This window comes from Manis javanica, chromosome X, assembly GCF_040802235.1.
Source record: "Manis javanica isolate MJ-LG chromosome X, MJ_LKY, whole genome shotgun sequence".
NCBI lineage: Eukaryota > Metazoa > Chordata > Mammalia > Pholidota > Manidae > Manis > Manis javanica.
The window spans coordinates 137633885-137657870 of record NC_133174.1 but is presented as its reverse complement, the minus strand read 5'-3'; the positions used below and the strand labels follow the sequence as shown (position 1 = coordinate 137657870).

At 52.1% G+C, this 23986-nt stretch overlaps 1 protein-coding gene across 9 annotated transcripts in view; it reads right to left on the bottom strand.

Moving 5' to 3' along the window:
* Nucleotides 1–23986, bottom strand: part of MAMLD1 (mastermind like domain containing 1) — a 121036-nt gene that overhangs the window by 24334 nt on the left and 72716 nt on the right. For 5 of the 9 annotated variants that reach the window (XM_017651863.3, XM_037015553.2, XM_017651868.3 and 2 more), the window contains exons 3-4: nucleotides 10739–12424; nucleotides 9028–9150 (exon numbers count right to left, since the gene is read on the bottom strand). In XM_017651863.3, the coding sequence (XP_017507352.3) occupies nucleotides 9028–9150; nucleotides 10739–12424 (1809 nt within the window). Of the gene's footprint in view, nucleotides 1–9027; nucleotides 9151–10738; nucleotides 12425–20770; nucleotides 20991–23986 lie in introns of those variants that run through there. The other 4 variants (XM_017651869.3, XM_017651864.3, XM_017651867.3 and 1 more) reach the window with 2 other exon arrangements.

The window sequence follows — 23986 nt, the reverse complement described above, 5'->3', positions numbered from 1 at the left end:
TGTAAACAAAAAATTAAAAGCCTGTAAAAGGTATTGCTGAGCAGGATGCTGATGGCTGTAGAAACAATCATGAGGGCTCAACTCACTTTCCTCAGTCGCTAGATCAATATTAGATCAAATGCTTTATCTACCAGGAGAGCTGGAAATAGACATGAACCAAGCACAGGTTCTATAGAAACAGCCTCAGGAACCTCTTCCGGGAGCGGGCAGGTGGGGGTTGGAGTCTGCTTGGACAACGAGCTCCCGCAGGGCAGACAGATGGGCGAGGAGGCTCGGGCTGGAACAAGCCGTGCGCTGGGAACACGGTAGCAAAGCTCCGGCTGCACGTGCAGCATTTGGGTCACTGTAGCAGAGGCTCAGCTGTGCGGAGGGGCTCCCTCCCATGCCCTGTGCTCAGTTCAGGCAGAGGCAAGCTGCCAGGACACGTGGGGCAAAGCACTGGGGAGGGGAGGGGAGACTCAGTGGGAACATCACACAGCTCTGAAGGGCTCTGAGGTCCTAGGGAGCATGCTGGACTAGATTGTTGATTAACCTCAAGATTTTGACTAAAAAATGGGGCATGGACAGAACTCTAAGCTCTAAACTGGATGCCAATCTAGCTCTGACAAGTCAGAAGGAGATTATCTGCTTGCAGCAGAGACTTGAGAGTCTGGTAAATTCCCGAAGCCACACCATCACTCCAAAAGCCGGCCAAGTTTTATCAAGGGATGGGCCCTCCGCTAGGGCCATTTCGCAGTATGGAGTAAGCTCAGAGCTGGGAAGGGCACTGCTGCCCACAGCTGCTGAGGGCAGAGCCAGGCAGCACAGACCATAAGATTCTAGACGTACAGGACTTTGGGGGGAATCGACACGGTCAGGGCCACTGCCAGACAGCGGCTGCTCTCTTCAACCCCATTTTACTCCTCTGATTGGTACCAACCTCCAGCCTTGAACTACAGCAAGGAAGTCAGGAGAACTCTCTGGGGGGGTGGGTAGGTGGGAAGGAATCTCCTTGAAATGTTACTATTCTGCTAAGGAATGAGTTTCAAATGAAAAGTTAATAAGGCAAATGAAAGAAACTAACAATATAGCTGTCAGAATGACAAAAACAAACAAATCAAAATGAAAGGCCCTAAAGATCATTTCCACAAAGGACATAAAAATCTGTGCTCATGAACCAGTAAAATAAACCTCTTAACGTAGTTAAAATATTTTAAACCAAATGGTGGGAGCTTACTCAAACACAACCAAGTGTTCTTAGAAGTTAGCATTTGAAGCCTGACAGGAGAACATACGCTGAATAACCTTCGAAGCATGCTCACCTGATAGTGAGCTAGTCAGGAAGAGCAGGGCTAGAAATACACCGTGAGTAAGTGCAGACCACTCACTGCTCTCAGGGCTGGCGGAAATGTACTGGTGTGCTTTAGGAATATCGGTGCCACCAGGGTCAGAGCAGCACGAACAAATCTTGAGTGGGGAAAAACGCAATGGGAAGAGTGGCCTGAATTTCTAAGCCAGCTTTTTATTTTGGTGGGGTCAGGGGGCTGTCACTGCGGTATGTGACATGGCAGCCAGGGGTCCTGTTTTGTCCTAAAATGCATGAAATGACCACCAGTCCCACAGGAGAACCACAGTACAAATGAGCACTGCAGGGAACCCGTCTCTGGTGGCAGTTGGGGATGTCACATGTACTCAGACACTGCTCTTGTAGACTGGCAGGCAAGTGTTTGCCCAACTGCTATAGAAGGACACAAGCCCCAACTGGAGCAGAAGAATGCACCCCAGTTGGGGGCAGTGGCCCTAAGCGCCCAGGTGGAGTTCTCCCTTCAGTCCAACATGTGAGCAGGAGTTCATCGGCCTCCTGGGCCTTGAAGACCGGGTGTCTCTATCAATGATCACTTTCAAAACAGTCTCCAGAGTGTAGTTCTGCAAAGGCTAGCAGATGCGATTCACGTATCCATGCATTCCATCCTCTCATTTACTCATTCAGCTCACTTTTACAGAGCCAGGGAAGACTTCCTGTGCCCGAGGGGCTGGCGAGCACATGGGGGTGCAGACCAGACCAAAGTAACTCTGACCAAAAGGGGGACATGACTTAGCCCTGCAACACAGAAACTGAAGGTCTGGGGAGCTGGGGTGGCAGCGGGGACATAACGGCCAAGAGTGTCAACTTTGCCAAAGTCATTTGGGCACTGGTCAGGGGCTCTGGCTTCCTACTTTGTGTGCCAGTGTCAAGGCCTCCGGAGCTGGTTCTCCTGCATCAAGATCCTTAGCCGTTTCCAGAACCTGACCCCAGGGCCTAGCACTTGCCCCAGAGGCACAGCCTGCACAGAAAGCTAGTCACAGACAGTGAGTCCCTGGCACCATTCTGCTGGCTCTTGTATTAATCCACAAACTGAGTCATCCTGGTTGTTTCCAGACTTGCGATGGCCCAGAGAACTCATGAGGCGAGCAGGGCTTCTCAGCCCATTCAGCAGCAGAGATAATGTCCCTTCTTGTTTATAGCCACTTCTTTGCTCTCCTCTCTCATGCTGTCCTTTCTCCAATATGTTCCACAGTGCTCAGAAAAGGACAGAAACTGGGTTCTCTTTACAGGAAAGTTACTTCTAAGCACTGGCTATGCACAGGAACCCTGTACTTATGGTTTGGAGGGCCTGCCATGCTGTTGCCCACAGCGGCTACACAATTTTACTCTCCGCTAACAGTGCCCACGGTTTTCAGTATCCCCCCAACCTCACCAATGTTCGTTATGTACAGTTTTGTTTTTTAAAATAATAGCCTTCCTAATGGGTGTCAACATTTTGGTTTCTGAGGACATGAAACAAATGTGAAAGCCACATTTGAGGGCTTTGTCTCTTCATTTTCCAGAGCTCCTCTTTGAAACTATTGCCTGAGAGAGGGAAAGGCCATGGGCTGGTTCCTGCTTATTCCCACTCCGGGGTGGCTGGGGTTCTCCCACACCTTTCAGAGATTTGTTACGTGGAAATAAACAGATGATCGTTACTCAAAATTGCCAACGAGGAGTCTACCTTCATCTACTGGCCTACTGAGCTGGCTGGCTTTAGCAGATTCTCTTCGTGTGCCACCCAGATGGGGACCTGCAAGGATGTCTGGGTCCGCACAACTCCACTCACCCCCTCTGCTCACAACTGGAAGACAGCTGAACATGGCAGCATGCCAGGGGGAAAAAGCCAGGCAGATCCTGGCCTTTTACTTTACAGTCCAAAGCTCCCACATGTGAAAGTAAGAGTGGACATACTTTCTGATGAACTAGGGTGATGCGTCTGCAGGCCTTCAAGGGTGCTTTTGGGCCACAGCGTACTGCTATCCTTTCTTCCTGTGCTCTCAGTTCCAATAAGCGAATCAAGGTCTGCGAGATCCGTGCGGTTCTAAGCAGCACACTTTCTAATCTAACAGGAAACTTGCTTAACATGGGGAGAAGGGCCAAAGTGTGGAAGAAAGGGGTCAGCACTGTCCCTTTGTTTCACTCTGTCTTAGAAGCTGTTCCGCTGGGAGGCAGGAGCCAGGAGCCAGGGAAGGCTCTGCCCCAGACACAGGCCTGGGGGTGGGTGTGATCTCTTTGGGCCTTGGTGTCGCTTCTGGCTTCTGATGCTTTCGACGGGAGGAACTAACATGATAAGCCCTCACCTAACAACAAAACACAGTCAGACAGACACAGGGGCATTTGTATTGTGGGCAAGATTAGTGAGATCAAATAAAAACCCAGTCTTTCTCCACTCCTTAGAAAAAAGGAGAAACTACTTCTTTGGTGGGGTGGATACTTTAACTGTAAGCCGTGTTCTACCCTCTGCTGCCCCCATCAAGCTCAAGAGTAGCCAGGCCCAGGTCATAGGATATGTCAACCCCAAGGGACAGAAGAGGCTAAGAGTACAAGTGAACCCAGGAGGGGTTTCCATATATCTGTGATATGGGGCCATTCATGGATTTGACAGAGGGAGGCTGGGAGGGTGCAGGAGGGAGCCCTCCCAGTGTGCACCCCTTGTTCACCTAGATGGGTCACATCTCTGACCCACATCGCTGCTCTGGTGCCATCCACTAATGTACTCAGGTGTTAGGGCCACAGCTGAATGGAGTAAGTCCACCACGACTTTCCATCTGCCTTGACATTCTGTGTATTTTGCCAATTTTTCACGCAGGGTCCTACCAGTGGCAGAGCACTTCCCTTTCAAATCCCTTGTAGGCCCAGAACTGGGCGACCTCTCTGGGCGGAGGTCTACGTACGGGGCTTGTCCATATTCATAAGGAGTTACAGTTGAAAGGAGGGCAACACACTGATTGTTTTCTGCCCTCTTCTGCTCTTTGGAAAGGGAAATGAGATTCCTTTCTTTGCTTTACTGTGACAAATAAGATCGTTTCAATGAACTTAGTACACAAAATAATTTACACACTTGGTTTTGACTGTGTCTCATTTTGGGCACACCAACTTCAGCCAACTTCATTGCTTCTCTTCAGCTGTATTAAGACAACACCAACAAGCAAACAAAAGCAACAGCAAAAAACTCGATAGGAGGTTTTAAGTCAATCGCTAAGCAGTTACCAAATGCTACCTGCTGCTCTCTATTATCAAGGCAGCTGTGCTGGGGGCTTTTTGCACCCTGTCAATTTGGGAGCCACCCTCTGAACCATGGGCCTCATCACAGCGCGTCATCTCATTCTTTAACTTCTGACCCAAAAAATAAATAAGTGGACGATTAAAAGGTTAGACAAAGCAGCTCATTAAAAATTTTTTTTGTAAGGGGAACATAGCTCTGAGGTGTAGGATCATCAGTGCTTCCCAGAAACCGAAACAGAAACTGAACAAAACCTGATTCTGGGTAACACTAGTCCTGAGTACTGGGCCTGCGTTTCCCAAATTCAGCAGCTCATGTAGTTTCATTTCCTGGCAGTTCAACTTGGTTAAAACAAAACTTGGTAAGCACTGGGACGCTGGTCCCTAACATTTCCAAATGTGCGTTACACGGTGTGTAATGCTACTTCCTCTCAAAGCAGCTAAAAAAAGTTTCCCCCAGATAAATAGCTCTCTAAGGCCCAATTGAGAAAGAAAGGAAAAACTAAGCTTGTATGTACAATCGTGCTTGGATACAAAGGGAAGATGCCTATTTCAGGAAAATTCCTGCATGTCTGGAAGAGAAGGTGCGTGCAGGGGTGTGGTCTGGGCTCTACCCCACACCCCTGCCTCTCCTGCCAGCATCCTCCTTAGCACTTCAGCAGGACTCACCTTTGGCAGGAAATTTGTGATGCTTCCTGCCAGAATTTGTAAAAGGTAGACGCAAAGAAACTTTTCTTATAATCCTGCAGCTGCGCTGCTCCCCCTGACCCTTGCCCTCCAAAGAAGAGAAGAATTAAGGGAAGCCCCAGAAAGGACTTGCAAGATGAAGGTCACAGGCCCTTTCTCGAAAGTATGCAGTACATCTGATGACAGAGGGGTCAGGTATGTCAGCAAGATAATGGTCACTTGCTTGTAAATGTTATGAACAATTTTGAGAACAGAAGGATCGCTCACCACCATCTCTCCGGACCCTGTTTTTTCTAGTGGAATATGGGGCCAACCTAAGTTTGGCAAGAATAGAGAATTCTCTTGATCTAACGAACATGGTTTTATCATTTGTGTTTTCAGTGGGAGGGCACAGTGCAAATGTAAAGACTGTAATTTGCAGTGCTAATTGAGATAGCAGTAATTAAAGGTTCTGCTCTACTGAGCAGGTGAGTCCAGCCATGGAAATCCAAACCAAAAGGAATCTTGACTGTCTGCAAAGGTTCTTTTTGGAGGCTTTGGGGGTGGGAGTAAGTGGTGGAGAGGAGGCAGAAAAGAAGGGGTGCCGCATCTGTGAAGGATCAGAGCAGTGTGGACACTCTACGTACTCTGGCATCCTTCTGGGGCCCAGTTTCTGGAGCAAGGCTCCAAAAAAACAATGCAGACAAGAACACCAAGCCCCCAAAGTCAATGGCCCAGCAGAACCAGTGGTTCTCCCACCCACTCACTCCTTTTGCCTATCAGCAGTGGGCTCTCCATCTAGATCTAGAAACGGCAGGCAGTCCTCAGCCTACTACATGCAGCAAGACTGGGGCCAAGATGGCTACAGGCAGAATCTGGCTGCTCCCCACCCCCTGAAAATTGTCCTGGGGTCCCTTTGCTACTCAGCTCCCACATAGGGATGGGGCCACCCTCTGTGGCTCCTAGCACCCCTGCTGTCTGTGCTAAGAGGGAGGAGCAGCCCACATGTGCCCCTTGCCACTGGCTAGGTGCTCAGGAAGCTGCAGCCTGGCTCAGCTGCTCTGCTCCTTTCTGGAGCCACCAACCTGTGTCCGCCACTTGGCTTCTCCTTAGCCACTTGGCAAATGTCCTCCCTGGCATCTGCCTGGAGACCACTCCTCTTCCCCTCCCCTCCAAGCCACCACCCACCCCTGGGAGCTGGAGGGGAATCTGGGCACCGAGGCAGTCTAAATGAATTCCACTGGGTTACTGGTGCTCTGACTTCAGGAGCTTTCCCCGGGCTCATGCCCTGCCAAGGCCCCAGTGTCCACCGGCCTGTGCCGTCTCCCTGCAGGTCCCAGGGGCAAGGGCGGCAAGAGGGCTGCCCAGAACCCCATCATAAGGCCCAGCCTTTCGAGGAGGGAAGATGTCAACTTCTTTCGGATGTGCCCACTGTCTCTGCAATGACCGGGTGCTCACCGCCACTGGGGCTAAGGAGATGGAAGGCTCATGGCTACAGGCAGCAAGTGCGGCAAGCCCGGAGCGGCCCAGTGCAGCCCAGCCCTGCCTCCCCCAGGTAGGCTTGACTGTGCTCTCCTGCCCCTCTCAAAAGCTGTGCCAAGGCTGCCTTCCCTTGTGCCTGGCCCCAGGATCACATTACAGGCTTTTTTGTTCTTATTCCAACGGCCCCCTCCCGGCTGTGCTGTGCGAAGTTGCCTGCACTCTCTTAGGTGTGCCTTAGGCGTCTTTGAGTAAAGTGCCATTCCATTCGCCGGGGCTGATGGAAATCAAAACCCTCACCCAGAGGTCTGCGACACCCCAAAGTATGTCCAATAGTCTTGGGGGGGAAGGGGCAGCAAATTACAGCATGAAATCGCTTGGATTAAAAACAGCGTTGGGAGTGGGGTGGGGAACATGGTGAAGAGGTTTGCGGGTCACCAGAATCCAGCACACCAGGGTTGGGGGGGCATGTAACTGAAGAGACCCTCCCTTAATAAGTCCAAGTCCACATGCCTCATCTGTAATTTCAAGGCCAAAAAGCTTTGAAAGCCTATTTTATCTTTTGTAAATTCGGTGCCAAAATTTACTTGGGAGTAAAACGTGACCTGGACCTAAATACTCATATTTCTCTGTAAAAATAATAAAATGCTGCTCCAGATTCCACCAGAAGGTTGTATGATATTGGGTATATGCACCTTATCTAAAGTCCCAAATGTTCTGGATTTGGAAACACACACGTCTGATCCCAGGGATTTCAGATGCAGGACTGGGAGCCGGCATTAACCCTGACTGAGCTCGTGGTGTGTGCTGGTGACCGGATTTGAAGCCCAGTTCTGTCTGCCTCCAGTGCCCTTGCTCACACTGCCGCACTGAACTGCCGCCCTGACAGATGGCATTTGCCTTTTACCTTCAGTACAAGCCAGTGGTTCACTGAATTGGATTGTTCACTTAAGCGGTGAAGTGAAATTCCCCAAGCGGACACACACTAGTCTGCAAACAAGAATGGCCTTCTGCAGACAGCTGGACTTGTCATTTCTTCTTACTCCAGAGTTGGTTTCTCATCTTACATTTAGAAACTACTCCTTAAAAAAGCTAAGATCTGGATTACAAGGGAAGATGAGTCCCTTTGCGGTAAACACTATCCATAATCCATGGAAGTGCAGTGAGCTATCGACACCATGTAGGAAGTAATGTGTGTTCTGAGGCCCAGCTTGGCCATCAGTAAAACGCGACAAGTTCACCCCACTGGAAGCCAGAAACACGTACTTCTGTTCTTCTTTTCTTTACCCTGGAAGAGTGACCAGGGCTGAGCTCTCAGACTTTAAAGCAAACGGGGGAAGGCCACAGTGGAGCACAGCCAAGGCGCAGTGGAGCTGCTGATGTGCCCAGCGTGGAGGCCTGCTCAGGGTGCTTTGGCCAGAAGAATGCCATGGACAGAATAGGGAAAGCAATCCCAGCAAGCCAGGCAACGATGCCTCTCTTCCTGCTGGCCGGGCAGGGTGGGGCCCACAAGATGGAGAGCCCACCAAGCTGGGAGGCCCCCCGCCAACCTTCCATCAGCCTCATGGCCGGCATGGGGTGTGGAGACAGACTCATCCCGTCCTGGCACAGCACCGGTTTTGAAAGCCACATCTTAGCCCCCAGAAAACAGACTGAGGTAAGAGTCACAGAGACAGCAAACCTGCGTAGGCAGGTACTTTGTGCCAGGCCCTGTTTGAAGTGCTTTAGATGTATTAACGCATTTAATCCTTGAACAACCTGGCATCACCCCCATTTTGCAGAAAAGGCAATAGTTAGGGGGTTATGACAGGAAGGGAAGGCTCCAGAGGCAGTGCCCCATGCGTGGGGTTACCAGTGTAGGCTCTGTAGCCAGATTCCCTGCTCTGGCCATGACTTGCTGTGTGATTATGGGCAAGAGTGGTGACTTCTCTGTGCCTCAGCCTTCTCAGCTTTGAAGGGAATGATAACAGCCCCTACCTCTGAGGATTAAAATGAGCAGAGGCTGGTGAAGTACCGGGTTGCATGTCTGGCCTGTGAGCACTGGCCCACACAAGCAGGGAAGGCAGCTCTCCCAGCAGCAGTGGCACCCTCTTTGGGGAGACCAGCCTCTCGCCTCTGCTGGCAGAAGTCGTCTGAGCCCTTCTCAGCGTCTAGGAACCTGGAGGCTTGGTCTTTCTCCTGAACACTTGCTCCAATCCCGCCTAGGTAATCTGTTGGGTGTGATTTTCACGACCCCAATCATTAAGAAGCCGGCTGACGCAGCTCTGAGGCAACACAGTCAGGCTACAAATGCACCCCATTGAAGACACACACAGAAAAACAAAAAGGCTCACAATGTTAGATGGTGACACGTCTCCAAGCTGAGGATCTTGCCTGCTATGGTAAGAGTTCCAGTGCTGATGCTGGCGCTCCGCCACGCCAGCCGCGGAAGTCCATGAAAACAGATGGCAACAGGCCTATAACAAGATCAAACCAAAGTGCTCCTGAACTGCGGACAAGGGCCTGTGGCTCACCCTGGCCCCCCCCACGGGAGGACCAGCCCCTCATGTGGGGCACTCTGCTTGCTTATGCTTCATGACACAGCCTCTCTCCTCCATGGGCTGCCTCAGTCACGCTCATCCAGGGCCCTGGGAGAAGAGGTCAGCCCCGGCTGACGGGTGCTTCCCTCCAGCCAGGCCCCTGGCCAAGCTCTTTACGGCCATCTCCTTGGCGGAGTGGGAGATGGCAATACTGAGGGCAGTCAGGCGAAAGCTTCCTGGAGGGCATGGTACCTGAGCATTAGGAGCTGTGAGTGGGATGCGAGAGAAAAGTTTGAAGGGGAGGCTTGGCACAGGAAACAGCAGGAGTTAAGGCTGAGAGCGCAGAGTGGACGAGGCACTGCAAGCACTTTAGGACCTGATAGGTGCTGCGTCTGAGGAGGTAGGTTGAGCCAGGGTATGGGCCTCTGGAAATTTCTGAGCAGCTGTGAAACAGGATCAGGTCTCTGTTATAGCAAGGTAATGCTTACAGTGATGGATGGTTTATTGGGTGAAACCAGTTTAACAGTTAATTGAATGAGTTCAGACAAAGACTCACGAGGGCCTGAACTTGGGCAGAGATGAACGGGAAGGAGGGACCATGACAGACAGTATTCCGGGCAGGCCGACTTCTGACATGGCCCCCAGGGGTCCCTGCCTCCTGGTAGTCACACCTTCATGCTCACATCTATTGAATGGAATATAGTGCAAGTGATGGGACATCACTCTCAGGACTAGATGATAAAGACTGTGACTTCTGACTTGCTGGTACTCCCCCTGCCTCTTTTGCTGGCATGTTCTCTCTTGCTCACTTGGGTGTGAAGCTGGCTGCCATGTTGTGAGATGCTGTGTGAAGAGGTCCACATGGCAAGACACCGAGGGAGGTCTCTGGCCAATAGCTCATGAGGAACTGAGGCCTCAGCCCAACAAGCTGTGAGGACCTGCTTTCTGCCAACCACCAGAGGGTGAGCTTGGAAGCAGGTCCTTCACAGTTGAACCCTGAAATGACTGCAGCCTTACGAGAAGCTCAGGGCCAGAAGGCACAGCTAAGCTGTGCCAGGCTTCCTAACCCACAGAAACCACGAGGTAATTTATGTGTGGTGTTTCCAGCAGATGTTTGGCACAATTCATCAAGTGACAAGAGCCAGCACAGGCAGGGGTTGGAGCAAGGAGAAGTGGGCACTGTGACCAATACCATCTAGGAAGGATCTGCTGAAGTTGGTGATCAATAAGACAGTGGGAGATGAGGGACAGGCCACAGTACTTTCGAGAAGAGCACAGGCTCTGGAGCAAGAACTGCTCTGCCCCTTGCTAACTGTGTGACTGTGGGCAAGTCATTTCAACTCTCTGAGCTCCTGCTTCTTCACTCATAAGATGGAGATGGCTTCAATATGCTTTTCCAGAGTCAAGCACAGCCTCAGAGAGAACTGTAGCCTGGATTTGCCTCCAAAGCCAGGAATGAATAGCAGGAGACCTGGTTCTCCATTTCCAAAACTGAGAAACGTAACCGGAGTTGGGATTGTCTTACCTGTCGGGGCAGAGAAGGCAAAGAATCCGAGGCCCCAGCTCGCTGCAGGCGCTGGGGCTGCTGCATCATCTGCTGCAGAAGGAGCGAAGGATGGTCAGGCGGCGGTGGTGGCAGCTGCAAGGTAGCCGTGGCGGTGGAGGAAGCCGTGGCAGAAGAGGCCTGCGTCTGTGTCGGCTGCTGCAGGTAGTGCAGCAGGGAAGGCTGCCGAGAGGCGGTGGGCAGCGGGGGCATCTTCTGGGGCCCCGGCTCAGAAATGAAATGTGACAAGGGCTTGGTGTTGCTGAAAGTGAATGGCTCTGTGGCTCTTGGGCTGGAGCTGGCCAGCCCCTGCTGCTGCATGATCATGCTGAGGGCTTTGGGGTCGCTGGTGGGTATGGGCTTGAAGAGGGCACTGGGCTGTGGTGGCTGGCCAAGCGGCTGTGTGGCAGGTGTGAGGCTGCGGGCCAGGGCGCACTGGGGTGTGAAGGACTGCTGCGGCAGGCCCGGGCTGGCCAGCTTCTCCGGCCGGTAGGGCGGGGAGGGCCCTGGGTTGCTGGCTGGCAGGGCGGCCATCAGGTGCCCCTGAGGGCTCTTCACGGCAGAGGACACCAGGTTGGCCAAGATGGAGCTCTGTGGGCTGAACGTCGGCTGCTGGCTGAGCGCTGGGCTGGGCAGCTTCTCGGGGCCATAAGGCAGCACGGGCCCGAGGACAGTACCGCTGGCTGCCACGCCCGAGAGCCCTGCGTTGGGGGAAGCCTGCAGGGTGCTACCCGGCAGGCTGCCAGATGACATGCAGGACACCATGAGGCTCTGAGGGCTGAAGGGCGGTGGCGGGTGTGGCGGCGATGGCACAGGGCGGTAAGGCGGGGACAGGCCAGGTGGACCAGACCAACACGGAGCGGGCCCGGGAGGCTTGGTGGCCGATCCCTGCTTGCTGGCTGCCAGCACCTTCAGCTGGTGGGCGTGGTGCCACTGAGGCACGGGAGGCAGAGGCAGTGTGGTGGGCATCAGGGCCTGGCCGTGGGTCTTGGCCTGCACTGTCGAAGAGCTGGGTGAGGCCATCTGCTTACTGGTGGCGGGAATCCTGTAGCTGAGCCCTGCGGAGGAGGGCGGGATTTGGAGAGACACACCGGTGACCTGGCTGCAACTAGAAGCAAACTCCTTGCCGGAACCAAGGCCCTCCAATTGTGGTATCTGAACCAAAGGCTTGGGAGTTGTGCCTAGGGTTGCCTGTGGATGATCCAAGACCAGGGGTTCTTCTGGCTTGCTCCCCAGTATCTTCTCAAGATCTAGGTCATTCAGAGAAGGTTCTTGAATTTTGGTTAGCTCGTCCAGCAGCTCCTGAAGTTCCTGGTCCACTGCCGGCACGCTGTTGGACTTGTCATAGTAAGGAACAGCGGGTCCTTTGAGGCCCATTTCCACAGTCGATGGCACCACAAAGGGTGAGCCCACTACGCTGCCGTTCATGGGATTATTTTCCAGCAGTAACGCAGGGCCAGCCACTCCCATAGCTGCAGGGCCAGGGTTCACTGTTAGATGAGGAACCTGCAGCTCCGCGCAGGCCAGACTGGGCTGGGCGCCTGCACCCACAGAGAGGGTGACGTCCTCAAGGCAAGGCCTCTTGATTTTATTAGGGTAACTCCCATCAGCCATGTCTGGAAACTGGAAGCTATCTCCTTCCTGTCTCCTCTTAATGGTTCCCTGTGGCTGAAAGAGGGGAGAGGAGTGAAAGAGAGAGAGAGAGAGAAAGAGAGAGGGATTTTTATAAAGGCTTGAATGAACAGGAAACTTGCAAGCCAAAACACATCTCTCCATTTCAAGACTTACAGTTGTCAAAACTACAATACAGCCTATTTTTGGAACCATAATGCTCATTTCTGTGTTGCTGTGTTTCATTTAAACTGTCTTGTTACATTTCAAATAAGGCATTGTGCTGTCTGTATACTAAACACCACAGAAACTCATGCAAAGGATCTTCTTTGCTGGCTTAACAGGGAGTTCAATGAAGCTATGCTGGAGCCACTACATGAACTCGGTTGCCAAAGGCAGCCATTTGAGAGCAAGCTAGGAGCAGCTAAGATATTTTCAATCCCTACTTGTCTACAGATACCCCCATTTTTAAAAAGGAAAAGTGCAATACAGACATTGAACTTTTTGGTTGCTTCCTGTCTTGGTTAAATGCATGAGGTTGTAGCGATAAAGAAGAACACAGCAGAGCCTTTAGAGGATGAAGTAGATGTGGGGGTGTCCTTGCAGCAGCTGCCTGAGGTACACTGTTCAGGGAAAAACACAAGCTGCAGAACATTCATTGGAACGTGGTTCCATTTATTTACACACACACACACACGCTGCAATGTGCACACAAAAATAACTTGGAAGGATGTATATGCCACCATTTGGAGTAGTCATCTCTTGGGGATGACTGGCAAGTCCCTTTTTATTCTCAACGTTTTTGTATTGCTTGTTTGCTTGTTTGTTTTTAATGACTTGTAATCCCAACCCCACCACCCCTACCCCCGGAAAAGTATAAAGCTATCTAAATAAGAAGTTCTTCTCTGCGGATGCATGAGGAAACTGGACGCAGATTTTCTGGCATTCAGGAGACCCTCACTAACTGGTAGCTGGCATTATAAAGGGCAGATCTGGAAGGGCCCAGGGAGTGCAGGGACTTAAAGACAGGGACCCTGAGACCCAGGGAAGGGGCAGGGCTGGCCCAGAGTTGCTCAGCTGGAGGGTGACAGGGCCCAGGCAGATGCAGGCCCTGCCCCCCCCCCCCGTGCCCACTCTGCTGCCTCTCAACCCACTGCCTTCATCCACCCCAAGGAGCGAGGGGACTTGCCTGGCTAAATAGCATGGCGCACGCAGGAGTAGGTTGTGGAGGGGTACAGCAGGCACAAGAAGAGGCCTATTCAGCTATGTGTGCCCACTCGCCCATGCAGGCCAGCTGACTATGCGTACAGGGAGCTCTGCCTCATGTTTCCCTGGCCATGCACTCAATCATGAGGCAGCTGACAAAGAAGTCATTGGGTCCCAAACTGAAACTGGGTCTCTTCTACATTCTCCCCAAGACTTCAAAGAAATCTGATATATTGAACATAGGGATGTATGAAATAGATCAATAAGGGATGATTGAGGGTGGGTCTTATGTACGACCCCCGCAAGGAAGTCTGAGCTGGCAATGGTTGGGCCCAATGGGCTGCAACACAAGATGGGTGATAGTGACGTCTACATAGGGCCAGGCAGGGGAAGAATGGGGTAGCTGCAACAGAAGGGAGGTAGGCAGGGACTGGAAACTGTGGAGGCCTGGAATCCCTGGCAGATTCTGAGGCTCAGAGCTTTCATTTAATTGTTGGTCTGCCATTACCTGTTGAGACTAAGGTGGCAGGAGGGGAAGATGGTACATGACCATGGGATGCTAGAGGTAGTACCAGGAAGCCCTGGCAAGGGGCAGGAGTCTCCCACTCTCTGAAGTAAGAGCAATGTGCACACAACTAACTCCCCAGGTACCTCACGACTGCATCCAAGCCAGTGTTCCCCACTCAGGTCCCAGTCTGGAACCTAACTGGCTCCTCAGTCCCAAAGCAGGTCCCAGGCTGCCCCTGTGGGGTGCTGAGGGCCACCACACAGCTGGTGGGTCCCATTTACGAGAGCAGGTGCTACCCTGGCTGGGCCAGGCCCACAGCTGGATGCCGACCTAAGAGCTGCCTAGGCAGGGGCCAGGCTGGCTTTGCTGGCCCTAGGAGGAGGGGTACTGGTCAAGGCTGCAGGTTCAGCAGGGAGCAGGCAGGCGCCTCTCATGAGCTTTCCTTTCTCAGTGGACTTGAGGGAGACTAACAGAGGCCGCAGCTCCATGGTTCTGATTATATGGTGAAAGCATTCGACAACTAGCCTCAAACACCCTGGCTGAGTGGCCAGAACCCCAGCCAAGCGTAAATGAGGTCGAGGGCTGGGCTTTTAGTGTGCCCAGGGCCACACTGGTACCTTTGCCAGGTCACCTGGGCCAGTGGGTACTGGGCTGATGTCTGCCTGCCTGGGGTGGGAGTTGTTGACTAAATGCCATGGTCACCATTTTAGATCAAATGCAGCAGATAGCTTGCTACCTGAATGACTTCCCTCTCGATGTCCTTCCTGTCGGGGGCAGCAGGTCCCCCACCGAGCTTCTAGACCCTCTCCAGCTTCACATATGTGCCATTTTCTAGTCTCTGTGGACTCCATGACAGCAGGGTCTTGGTCCCAGCTACCAGCCAGCCCCTCCTTCCTTCAGGCCATGTGTTACACACAGTCCCACCTACTGTGAGATTTTCTTTTTTACAACAGGCAAATCAAAAGACACTGGCATGATTTCTAGAGAGCTTATCTCAATCTTCTCTTTTCATAGAAAACAAAATGTGATGCAATTTGTTCGTGGTCACAGAACTAGTTAGGGGTAATGACCACCCTAGCCCCTGAGGGTCCCAACTCGCAGACTGAGTGTCACAGGCCCAGTCTTTGGTGCTGGAAGGGAGGGGAAGTGAGGGATAGTGCGCTGGCAGCTTTCATAAAGGAATGGTTTTATCTTCACCCACAAATGCCTGCAAAGTCCTATTTCATAACCAGGCAGACAAGGCCACCAATGTGATCCCCTTGACCTTATAAATATCATTAAAATGCATCTGAAAGCACGTGATGGCTTCCTCACCCTGCAAATAATGAGAAAACAAAGGCAACCCTTCTGACAGGGGCCAAGTTCAGCTGTGGAGTCAATATTATTTCTGGTTCTGTGTGAGCAATGACATATGGCAATTCTTCCCTTTCTACATTTTTAGTCCATAATGGCAGAAAGGGCAGAGATTTCTTGGAAAAGGTCTAGATTTTGAGAGTACAGTCCAGGCTCATAAAATGGACATAAGAAAAATAATGACTATTATATCTATTATATATACTCTTCCCAAAGAAATCTGGCAGGCTGTTTAAGCACTTAACTTTGGACATTCCAGCTGGAGGTGTAACACGAACATCAATGGGTACAGTTCCTCCTGGGAAAGAGTGCAGGAGGCCAAAGAAGAGCTCCAGGAGACGAGCTCAGGGGCCTCGCTCTCCCTCCAGAGGTCCCTGGCACATGAGCCCTGGGCAAGACCATCAAAAGGGTGGCACTGGCCTGGGGCTTATGAGCCTCCCCTTTCTCCTTGTCTACTGCCTCTCTCAGCTGGGCTCAGGCCAGTCCGCCTGCTGGTTCTCTCAGTCTCCCTCCACAAATACATCTGTACTCCATCAACTGTCTTCAGTGCTGGCCCACAGTGCCCCTGCGAGTTTCCAAGAACCAAGCTGACTCGATTGGACTTCAGGCCCTCTGAGACAAGGGTGGTCCCCAGTAGGCTTGCTGAGAAGAAAGGAAGGGAGTCATGGTGGAGGTAGCCCCAGAACAGATAAGCCTGTGATTCATCAGGATTGGCTTTGCAGGGAGAGAGGGAGGGAAGGAGGGAGAAAAGAAGAGAGAGAGGATATGTCTGGATATATATGTGGGACCAGATGACTGTAGCCCCAACAGTGGCCCTGGACCCATTTGGCAGGCCCAGCCTCCATACCACAAAGGCCCCACCAAGGCTGATGAGTTCATATTAGGTGGGGGGTGGGGAAGGGCACTTGTGCCCCTTCTCCTTGTCTGTGGGCTCCTGGTTCCATGTGCCTTCCTTTCACAAGTACCCCCATGTTGGCTGGGACTCTGGATAATCCAAGAGCTGGAAACAGTGTAATTGCCTAAATTTGGGCATGCGTGTCATTTGCATGTTTGTTTATCAGAAGAACACACCCACAAACTGAAACTGACCTGTAGAACAAAGAGGATTTTTGCATTTCCAAAGTTGCAAGATACAAGGCTCTGTGGACCCCCAGGGTAGCTGAGAATGGCTGGGAACTGTGAATGCTGACTGACTTCAAGAGGAGTCAGTGGGTCTCAGGAATGAATCTGTTAATAGGTGGTTTGGAGCAAGAATCTTGACCTACAATGGGGGATTTATTGGCGCCTCTGGTCTGCCGAGATGCAGAGACTGCATGCTCAGCGCCCAACACAGGCAAAGGCGGGCTGGGTGGAGGAAAGAGCCCTAGCCCTGGAGTAGGCGCCAAAGGACTAGCATTTAAGTCCTAGCTCTTCCATTTGCTGTGTGACCGTGCAAGTTAGTCCCCCTCTCTGAGCCTCAATCTCTTCTGTAAAGTGGGTACTCAGTCTGCCCTGCATGCCTCGCAGCATTGTTGAAGCGAGCGTATCGGGAGCAGTCATTGTTGCTGGTCTCATTCTCCAGGCCCTGGGTCCCCAGGCTGCCCCACTGCCCTCCACCACAGGCCTCGGCTTGCTCTCTGCCAAGTCAGGCCATGGCCACTGGGACTGTGGCATGGGATGGGAGCGGGGAGAGCCAAGCTACCTGGTCTGCCAGCCCTGGCCTGACAGCCCGCAGGGCCACCTTTACCATCTGCCACCCGCCGCTCTGGGGTCTGAGGGCTGGAGTAGGGCTGCCTGTGGAAGGAAGTGGCCCTGTCCCAGTCCCGATGGCCTACAAGCATCATCTGTGCTTCACTGGAACTAGGCTGATGAGCCCAGAATCATATAGATAAGGGGAAAAGTGGAGGCAGAGGTGAGGTTGGAGGCCACAGACCTGAGGCTGGAGGCCACCAGGGCCACTGGGCAGACCTGGGGTTCTATACAGGAAGAAGGCAGAGGGGCCCGGGCACGTGATTTAAGCCTAACCTCCTCACTTCTCCCCAAGCTCTGCTTCTAAAGGCCTTGTCATGGGACCTCTCATAGGTCCCCACCCTATGCTGGGCCTCAGTTTCCCCATGTGTAAAGTGAATGGGTCACAGCTTTGGTAAGCTGATGCTATGGCCTTCTTCCGGGGCTGCTCCTGTAGAGGAAAGAGGAAGTCTCTTTTTCCCCATCCATGGGCAGGACCTATACACTGCTACCAACTACTGTCTCAAAGAAAGCACGACCTCTCCCAGCCCTGTTGCAGTCAAATTAAAGTCTTCCTCAAGTATCTCTATGGCTTTTTAACAAGGAATTACTTGAACACTCGTGTGTGTGTGTGTGTGTGTGTGTGTGTGTGTGTGTGTGTGTAGACTAGCAGTGTTAATCCTGAGAGTATCAGCTCTACACTAGTTGAATCAGAAAAGGCAACCTGCGATTTTGGTCAAATGAGCCGTGCTTACACATTATTTAGAGTCCTACCAAGTCACCAGTTACGAGGAAGGCTGCCAGCTCCCGAAACACCTCGAGGGGTGTGTGAAAATCAGTGATGTCAACTTAAAGCTTGTTCCTGGAGCTCTCTTTAGAATGCGAGCTTGGCAAACTAGTCTTTGCTATGTGTCGGTCACCTGGGCCTGTGCCCCACACCTGCCTGCCCATAACTGCTCCAGCCACTGGAGGTGTTGTCCAACTGCAAGTGTGGCTTTCCACGGTCAGAGTCCAGCACGTATTAAGTGATCCAAAGCGAAAGGAGGGTGACTAAGTTAACGAGACTGCCTTCACCCAAAATCTGTCTCACCACGGTGCTTCCAGCTTTCTAGAGATCATGGAGAGTGACAGACCAGGGGAAAATGCCCATGAGCAGTAACCCCAGACACCCTGCAAGCCAGCAGAGGCCAGACCCCCGTAGGCTGGTGGGCTGTCATGTTAATGTCTCTCCATTGCCCTGGCTGCAACCGATCCTGTTCCCAGCTTTCCACACCTCTACCCAGACATGCACAGGTGGACCGTTCAGCAGGCATTCGCAGGAAGGTGGAATGTAGCCCCAACAGTGGCCCTGGACCCATTTGGCAGGCCCAGCCTTCATACCACAAAGGCCCCACCAAGGCTGATGAGTTCATATTAGGTGGGGGGTGGGGAAGGGCACTTGTGCCCCTCCTCCTTGTCTGTGGGCTTCTGGTTCCATGTGCCTTCCTTTCACAAGTACCCCCATGTTGGCTGGGACTCTGGATGCAGGGTCCCTTAAGCAGCAGTGGGCTCCTTGCTAATGGGATTAGGAGTGGGGTCCGAGGAGAAGCCCCCAGACTGGGCCCCGATGGGCTGAGGGCCTAGAGGGGCTGTTGGTGCATTTCAGGGACATAATTGGCAGAGCCTGGCTGGGGCAATAAGAAGCCACTGATAATCCAAGAGCTGGAAACAGTCAAGTCCTGGCTCATTTTTAGCTGGAGCAGTGTGAGCTGTGTGGAAAGCATGCATGATAAGGGGTAGCCCCAGCTCTCTTTTAGGACTTCTGCTTATGACTGGGTGGGCACAGCAGTAGTGTCCCTCCTGATGGCAGTGCCCCGTTGCCAGACATTGCACTGCTGCCCTCCACCAGGACACCAACTCCAGGAGTGTAAATGGAGTGAAGAGACAACCAGTTACTGACTACTCAGTACCTCCCCCCATACCGAGGCACGGAGCTCTGAAGCTTATGCAATCTGGGGGACCCCCTGTGATAAAGAGAACATAAGGTAAAAAGCACATAATTAGATACCAGGTCTTGGATGGTCTGGAGGATGAGTCTTAAAGCTTAGGCACCAGGAGACAACACATCAATGAAATGGCAACAGGCTTTAGACCACGGCAGGAGGCAGGAATTCCCCTGCAGAGAAACCCAGTAGCCGTGTATGTGGGAGAATCCAGAGACACCTGGTTGTCCCGCGCCTCCTGGAGGTCATATGCTAACTGAGGAAGCACAGTTTAGCTGCCGAGCGCCAGCTTCCGGCCCTAAAATACAGTAATGCACTAAATGTACCCACCCAGTCAGCAGGTTTGAGAGCCAGGCTGTTTAGAGCTCCGATGCCACATAAGCGGAGGTTGGGAGGGGACAAGGGACAAGGAGCACCAGGTCAGTCCAGAGACCTTCTGCAGGCACTAGGTCCTTTTTTTATTCCAGGTTTATTGAGGTATGATTGACAAATAAAAATTGTATGTATTTAGGTTAGACAATGTGCTTTTTTAAAAAGTCTGCAAGAAGATGATTTAATGTACATTATGAAATGATTTAGGTCCTCTTTTTTCAAAACTGAGGTAAAATGCACAGAGCATGAAATATGCCCTTGTTAAGTGTACAATTCAGTGGCATTTAGTACACCCATAATGCTGTGTGATCAAATGGGGAGAGGGAGGGGCCACCTTCACAAATTTGTTATAAGGATCACATGAGCTTAGAAATGTAAAATGAGCATAGTGCCCAGCACAGTGGATATACCAAATAAATATTCTCTCTCCTTCCACTCTTAAAAATGCAAACACATTCTTGGTGGTCCTAAAATAGTCTTTAACATGGTTTACTCAGCAGCATTTGCCATTCAAGGCGGATCTGCCTTTACTCATTGGCTGCACTCCTGGACAGATGTGTGCAAGGCTAATTTTTGTAAACCAAATCGTAATGAAATGCAACAAGAATTTTCTATTGAAAGGAGATCCTCAGCACATCCTTTTACGAAGTAAAAGATCCCTTATCCAAACTTATCCTTTTTTTAGGGCGTACACTTGGGAATATATTGTCCTTTCTTGTAATGAATTCTCCTTTGATTTTGCCCACGCAGGCTGATGCCCCAGAGTGGCAACGCACACAGGAACAGGAGTAGGTTGCATATTGAAAATACTGACAATCTAAAGGTATGTATTTCTTCCACTATATGTGGAAAGTGTCTGTGATTGCATCCTGAAATGTCTCATATAACCTGAAAAATTTCCTGAGCCTGTGTGTGTGTGTTCAAGACAGAGAGTGAGTGAGCAAGGAGAGAGGGAGAGAGAAAGAGAGAGATGGAGGTGGTGATAATGGCGGTAGCGGTTGTGGCGGTAATGAAAGTGGTAGGAGTGGTACTGACAGAGGCGGTGGTAGTGATGATGTGGAGGCACTGGTGGTGAAGGTGGACGTGGTAGAAATGCTGATGGTGGCACTGGAGGAAGTGATAGCAATGGAAGTGATGGCGGGAGAGATGGTGGTGAGGCGGGCGGCAGAGGAGGTGGCAATGGCAGTGATGGTGGAGGAAGTCACAGAGGTGGAGGTGATGGTGGTGATGACAGAAGTGAAGGAGGGACACTGGTGGTGATGAGGCGGTACTTACGGAGGAAGGGTGGGGGTGGAGGTGGAAACAGAGATGTAGCAGAAATGCGGGTGGTGGCGGTGGTGGTCGAGGCGGTGCTGGCGGGCAGGCGCTGTTCCCGCAGTGTGTTTCCTTCTCGGTATGCCCCCTGTAAGACGCTGCACTGACTGGCCAGAGGGGGAAGCCTTGGAATGTGGTGTTAACAGAAACCTCAGAACTACATCCTCGTAGTCATTCGTGATTATCTTCTTCTCACCTGGAAGCTGAAGCTGAATTACTGGTGAAAACATAGGGCATGTTTGTTTATTAAAATACTGCCAATAAAGTAATTTTATGTCAGATTTAACTGCAGGAAAGGGCAAGACATTTCTAAGTTCCTTAGCTGTCCTGTGGCTAAAAGAATAGGATGGACAGCAGTTAGCTACTGTACACTGAGCTCTTTGAAGCCATGTATTCAGAAAGCAGATGTTGGGTGTAGGTGTTTGGGGTTGGCTTTCTGGAATTATTTTATACCAGCCAAGTTAATTGTTCTAGACCCCAAAGGCTTGACTTGAAGGAGAAAAGAGACAAGAAAACGTTCAACTTTTCTGACAGTGTCACAGAGGCAGCCCTAACACCAGACAACTTCAGTGCTTGAAGCTTATTCTAGAAAGAGAGGCAGCTAGAGAGAGGGGCCCTGGGCTTCTATCATACTCTAGAGATGAAGGCTTCTAACTGAACCAAGCAGAGCTGTCTAGGGGGCCCAGGCAGAAATCTTCCCAGAATGAGCATAAACCAGGGAGAGATGTGGTGAACCAGATGAAGAAGCCGGAATTCTAGTGGGACAGACAGAACAGGAACAAAGTGTGAGCAGTGTTCTTCAGAGGACGTCACAGAAGAAAGAGTGACCTGACAGAGCAGCCAGGTGACTCCTCTGAGGAGGAGACATTTAAATGGCCATCTAAGTGCAGGCCTCCAGGAAGGTGGGCAGAAGTGAGAAGGCCCTGAGGGGAAAGCCCTTGGTGTGGTCCTGGGACAGGCAGGTGGTCAGTGTGCTTGGTGCACAGTGAGCCAGGGAGGCAGCCATGAGCTCACGCAGGGCTTTGCAGGCCATGGGAAGGGGGCGCTGTAACCTGTCTGCAGTGGGATGCCACTGGCTTGGGGGTTAGTTAAGCAGAAGAATGACTGGCTCAACCCGTTCGTAAAAGGTCTCTCTGGACGATGATGGGAGAGGGAGAAATGGATGCTCCGGGAAGAATGAGGACTGTGGAGAAGAGACAGGACCTGGAGCGGGGAGTCAAGCCAGCTCTGCAGAACACTTGGGGAGGTATTAGGATCAGCGATTCTCCCTCGAGTGGTACGGAAGGGAGTACCCACCTAGTAGGGGGAATTATGGCCTCAGAGAAAAGTGAACCAAAGCCCAGTGACCTAGATCAGGGGATGGCAAGGTTCTGTAAAGGCCCAAAAAGTAAGTATCTTAGGCTATGCAGGCCACATGGTTTCTGTTGCAGCTCTGTAGTAGACAGTATGTTAATGACTGGGCATGGCTATGGACTAATAAAACTTTATTGACAAAAACAGGCTGCAGGCCGGAATTGGCGTTGCCATGGTCTGACGTTTGCCAACCCCTGCCCTACAGCATGAGCTCAGCAGCTTGCCCAAGGGAAATGAGTTCTTCCCAAATTGCCCCCCTCACACTGTATGGGGCCACATAGGTCAACTGTTCACCAGAGAGTGGCAGACAACACTGTGGGAGCTGGAAAGCTTCAAGATTTTTACCACCGTACAAGCTAGGTGACCATCCCTGACCCCGGCAAGCTAAGTGGCAGTCCCAGATGCCACGTGTCACCTTCACTGATGACATTCCTACTCTGGCATGCCTGCTGGAGGGCGCTCTGTGGGTTCTGGAGGAAGGAGGGGGCACCGCCTCCAGAAGGCTCACCTGCCTTACCCTTCCAGCCTTTGTCCAGCAGATTAAACCACACCCTCCTCCCTCAGGCCTTCAGGGGGCTCTCTGCCAATACAGCCTGGGGGCTCTGGTCAACCTCAAGGGCACCATGTTAGGTCTGTGCGTTTTCCGCCTCCACAGGGCAGGGGCTGTTTCCTCCTCATCTCTGTAGCCCCAGAGCACCCAGTCTCGTGACAGGGCTCAGCTGGCATCTGCAGATTTGAATTAAATATTGGAGCAAAAGGTTTCCTGCAAATTATGCAGCTCTCCCCATTTCTAGCACAAGGCCAAGGGACAACCACTTGTCAGAAACTGTGAGGAACTCACTAACTGGCCTAATGACCTTGGACACGCCCCTTCTCCTTTGTGTATCCTTGGCCTCATGTTCAACAAAGGGGGTGGCCTGCCCAATTCCTAAGGGACCTTCTGGCCAAGAGGACCGGCAGCCACTGCTTATTGAGCGTTTACTATGTGCCAGGTACAGAGCCATGGGTGGAGGGTCCTCAGAGCAGGAAATCTCAGGGTCGCGGGAGTGCCCGCGCTGGCTGACAGCCTTGGGGAGCAGCCGAACTGATGAAGCAGCTCTGAATGGGGAATCAGGATAGTGACCGAGCCCCACAGCCCCGGAGGGAGGCAGACAAGGGCACATGTGTGCGAGGGGCAGGCGGGCAGGAGGCTGGGGTAGAGGCAGCAGCAGCGTGGCTCATGGCTGGCTTTCTAACTTTGGTACTATGGGGGTGGGAGATCTGGTGAGAGGGGAGGAGGGAGATGAGGAGGAGAAGGAAAGGCAGGAAGGAAGGGGCAGAGAAGGAAAGGCAAAGTGGGAGGAGGGATGGGTTTGACGAATTCTTCTGTCAACTGCTGAAATCAACATCTGTGGCCTGAACCTGAGAAGCACATGCTCCTCTCGCCCTCCACCCGAGGCCTGCAGCTCGCACTCCCAGGGCAGCTTATGACCCAAATACCTGACTGCAGGCAGACTCACACTTTCTCTAGCTGGGGATTTTCAGCAAAAGCAAGAGGTCTTGGCTGGCACAGGCCAGCCCCGAGTTTGGGGAGCCCCCAGCCTGCATCTCCAGGGCTGGCCCCATGGTTTGCACATCCCCAGAGTGGGTAGTGCCTGAGCTTCAGCTCAGCTAGACTCTCCTGCCACTCCAACCTGGGGTCCAAGGGTATGCCCACGCTCCTACCTGGGGAGCTCAAGCTCCAAATACTGGTCACCTTGGGCCTAAGGTCAAGGATGCTAGGGGCAAGAGGCAGGCAAGAATGCAGACAAGGCCAGTGTGCTCCTGGAAGTCCAGAAACAGGCA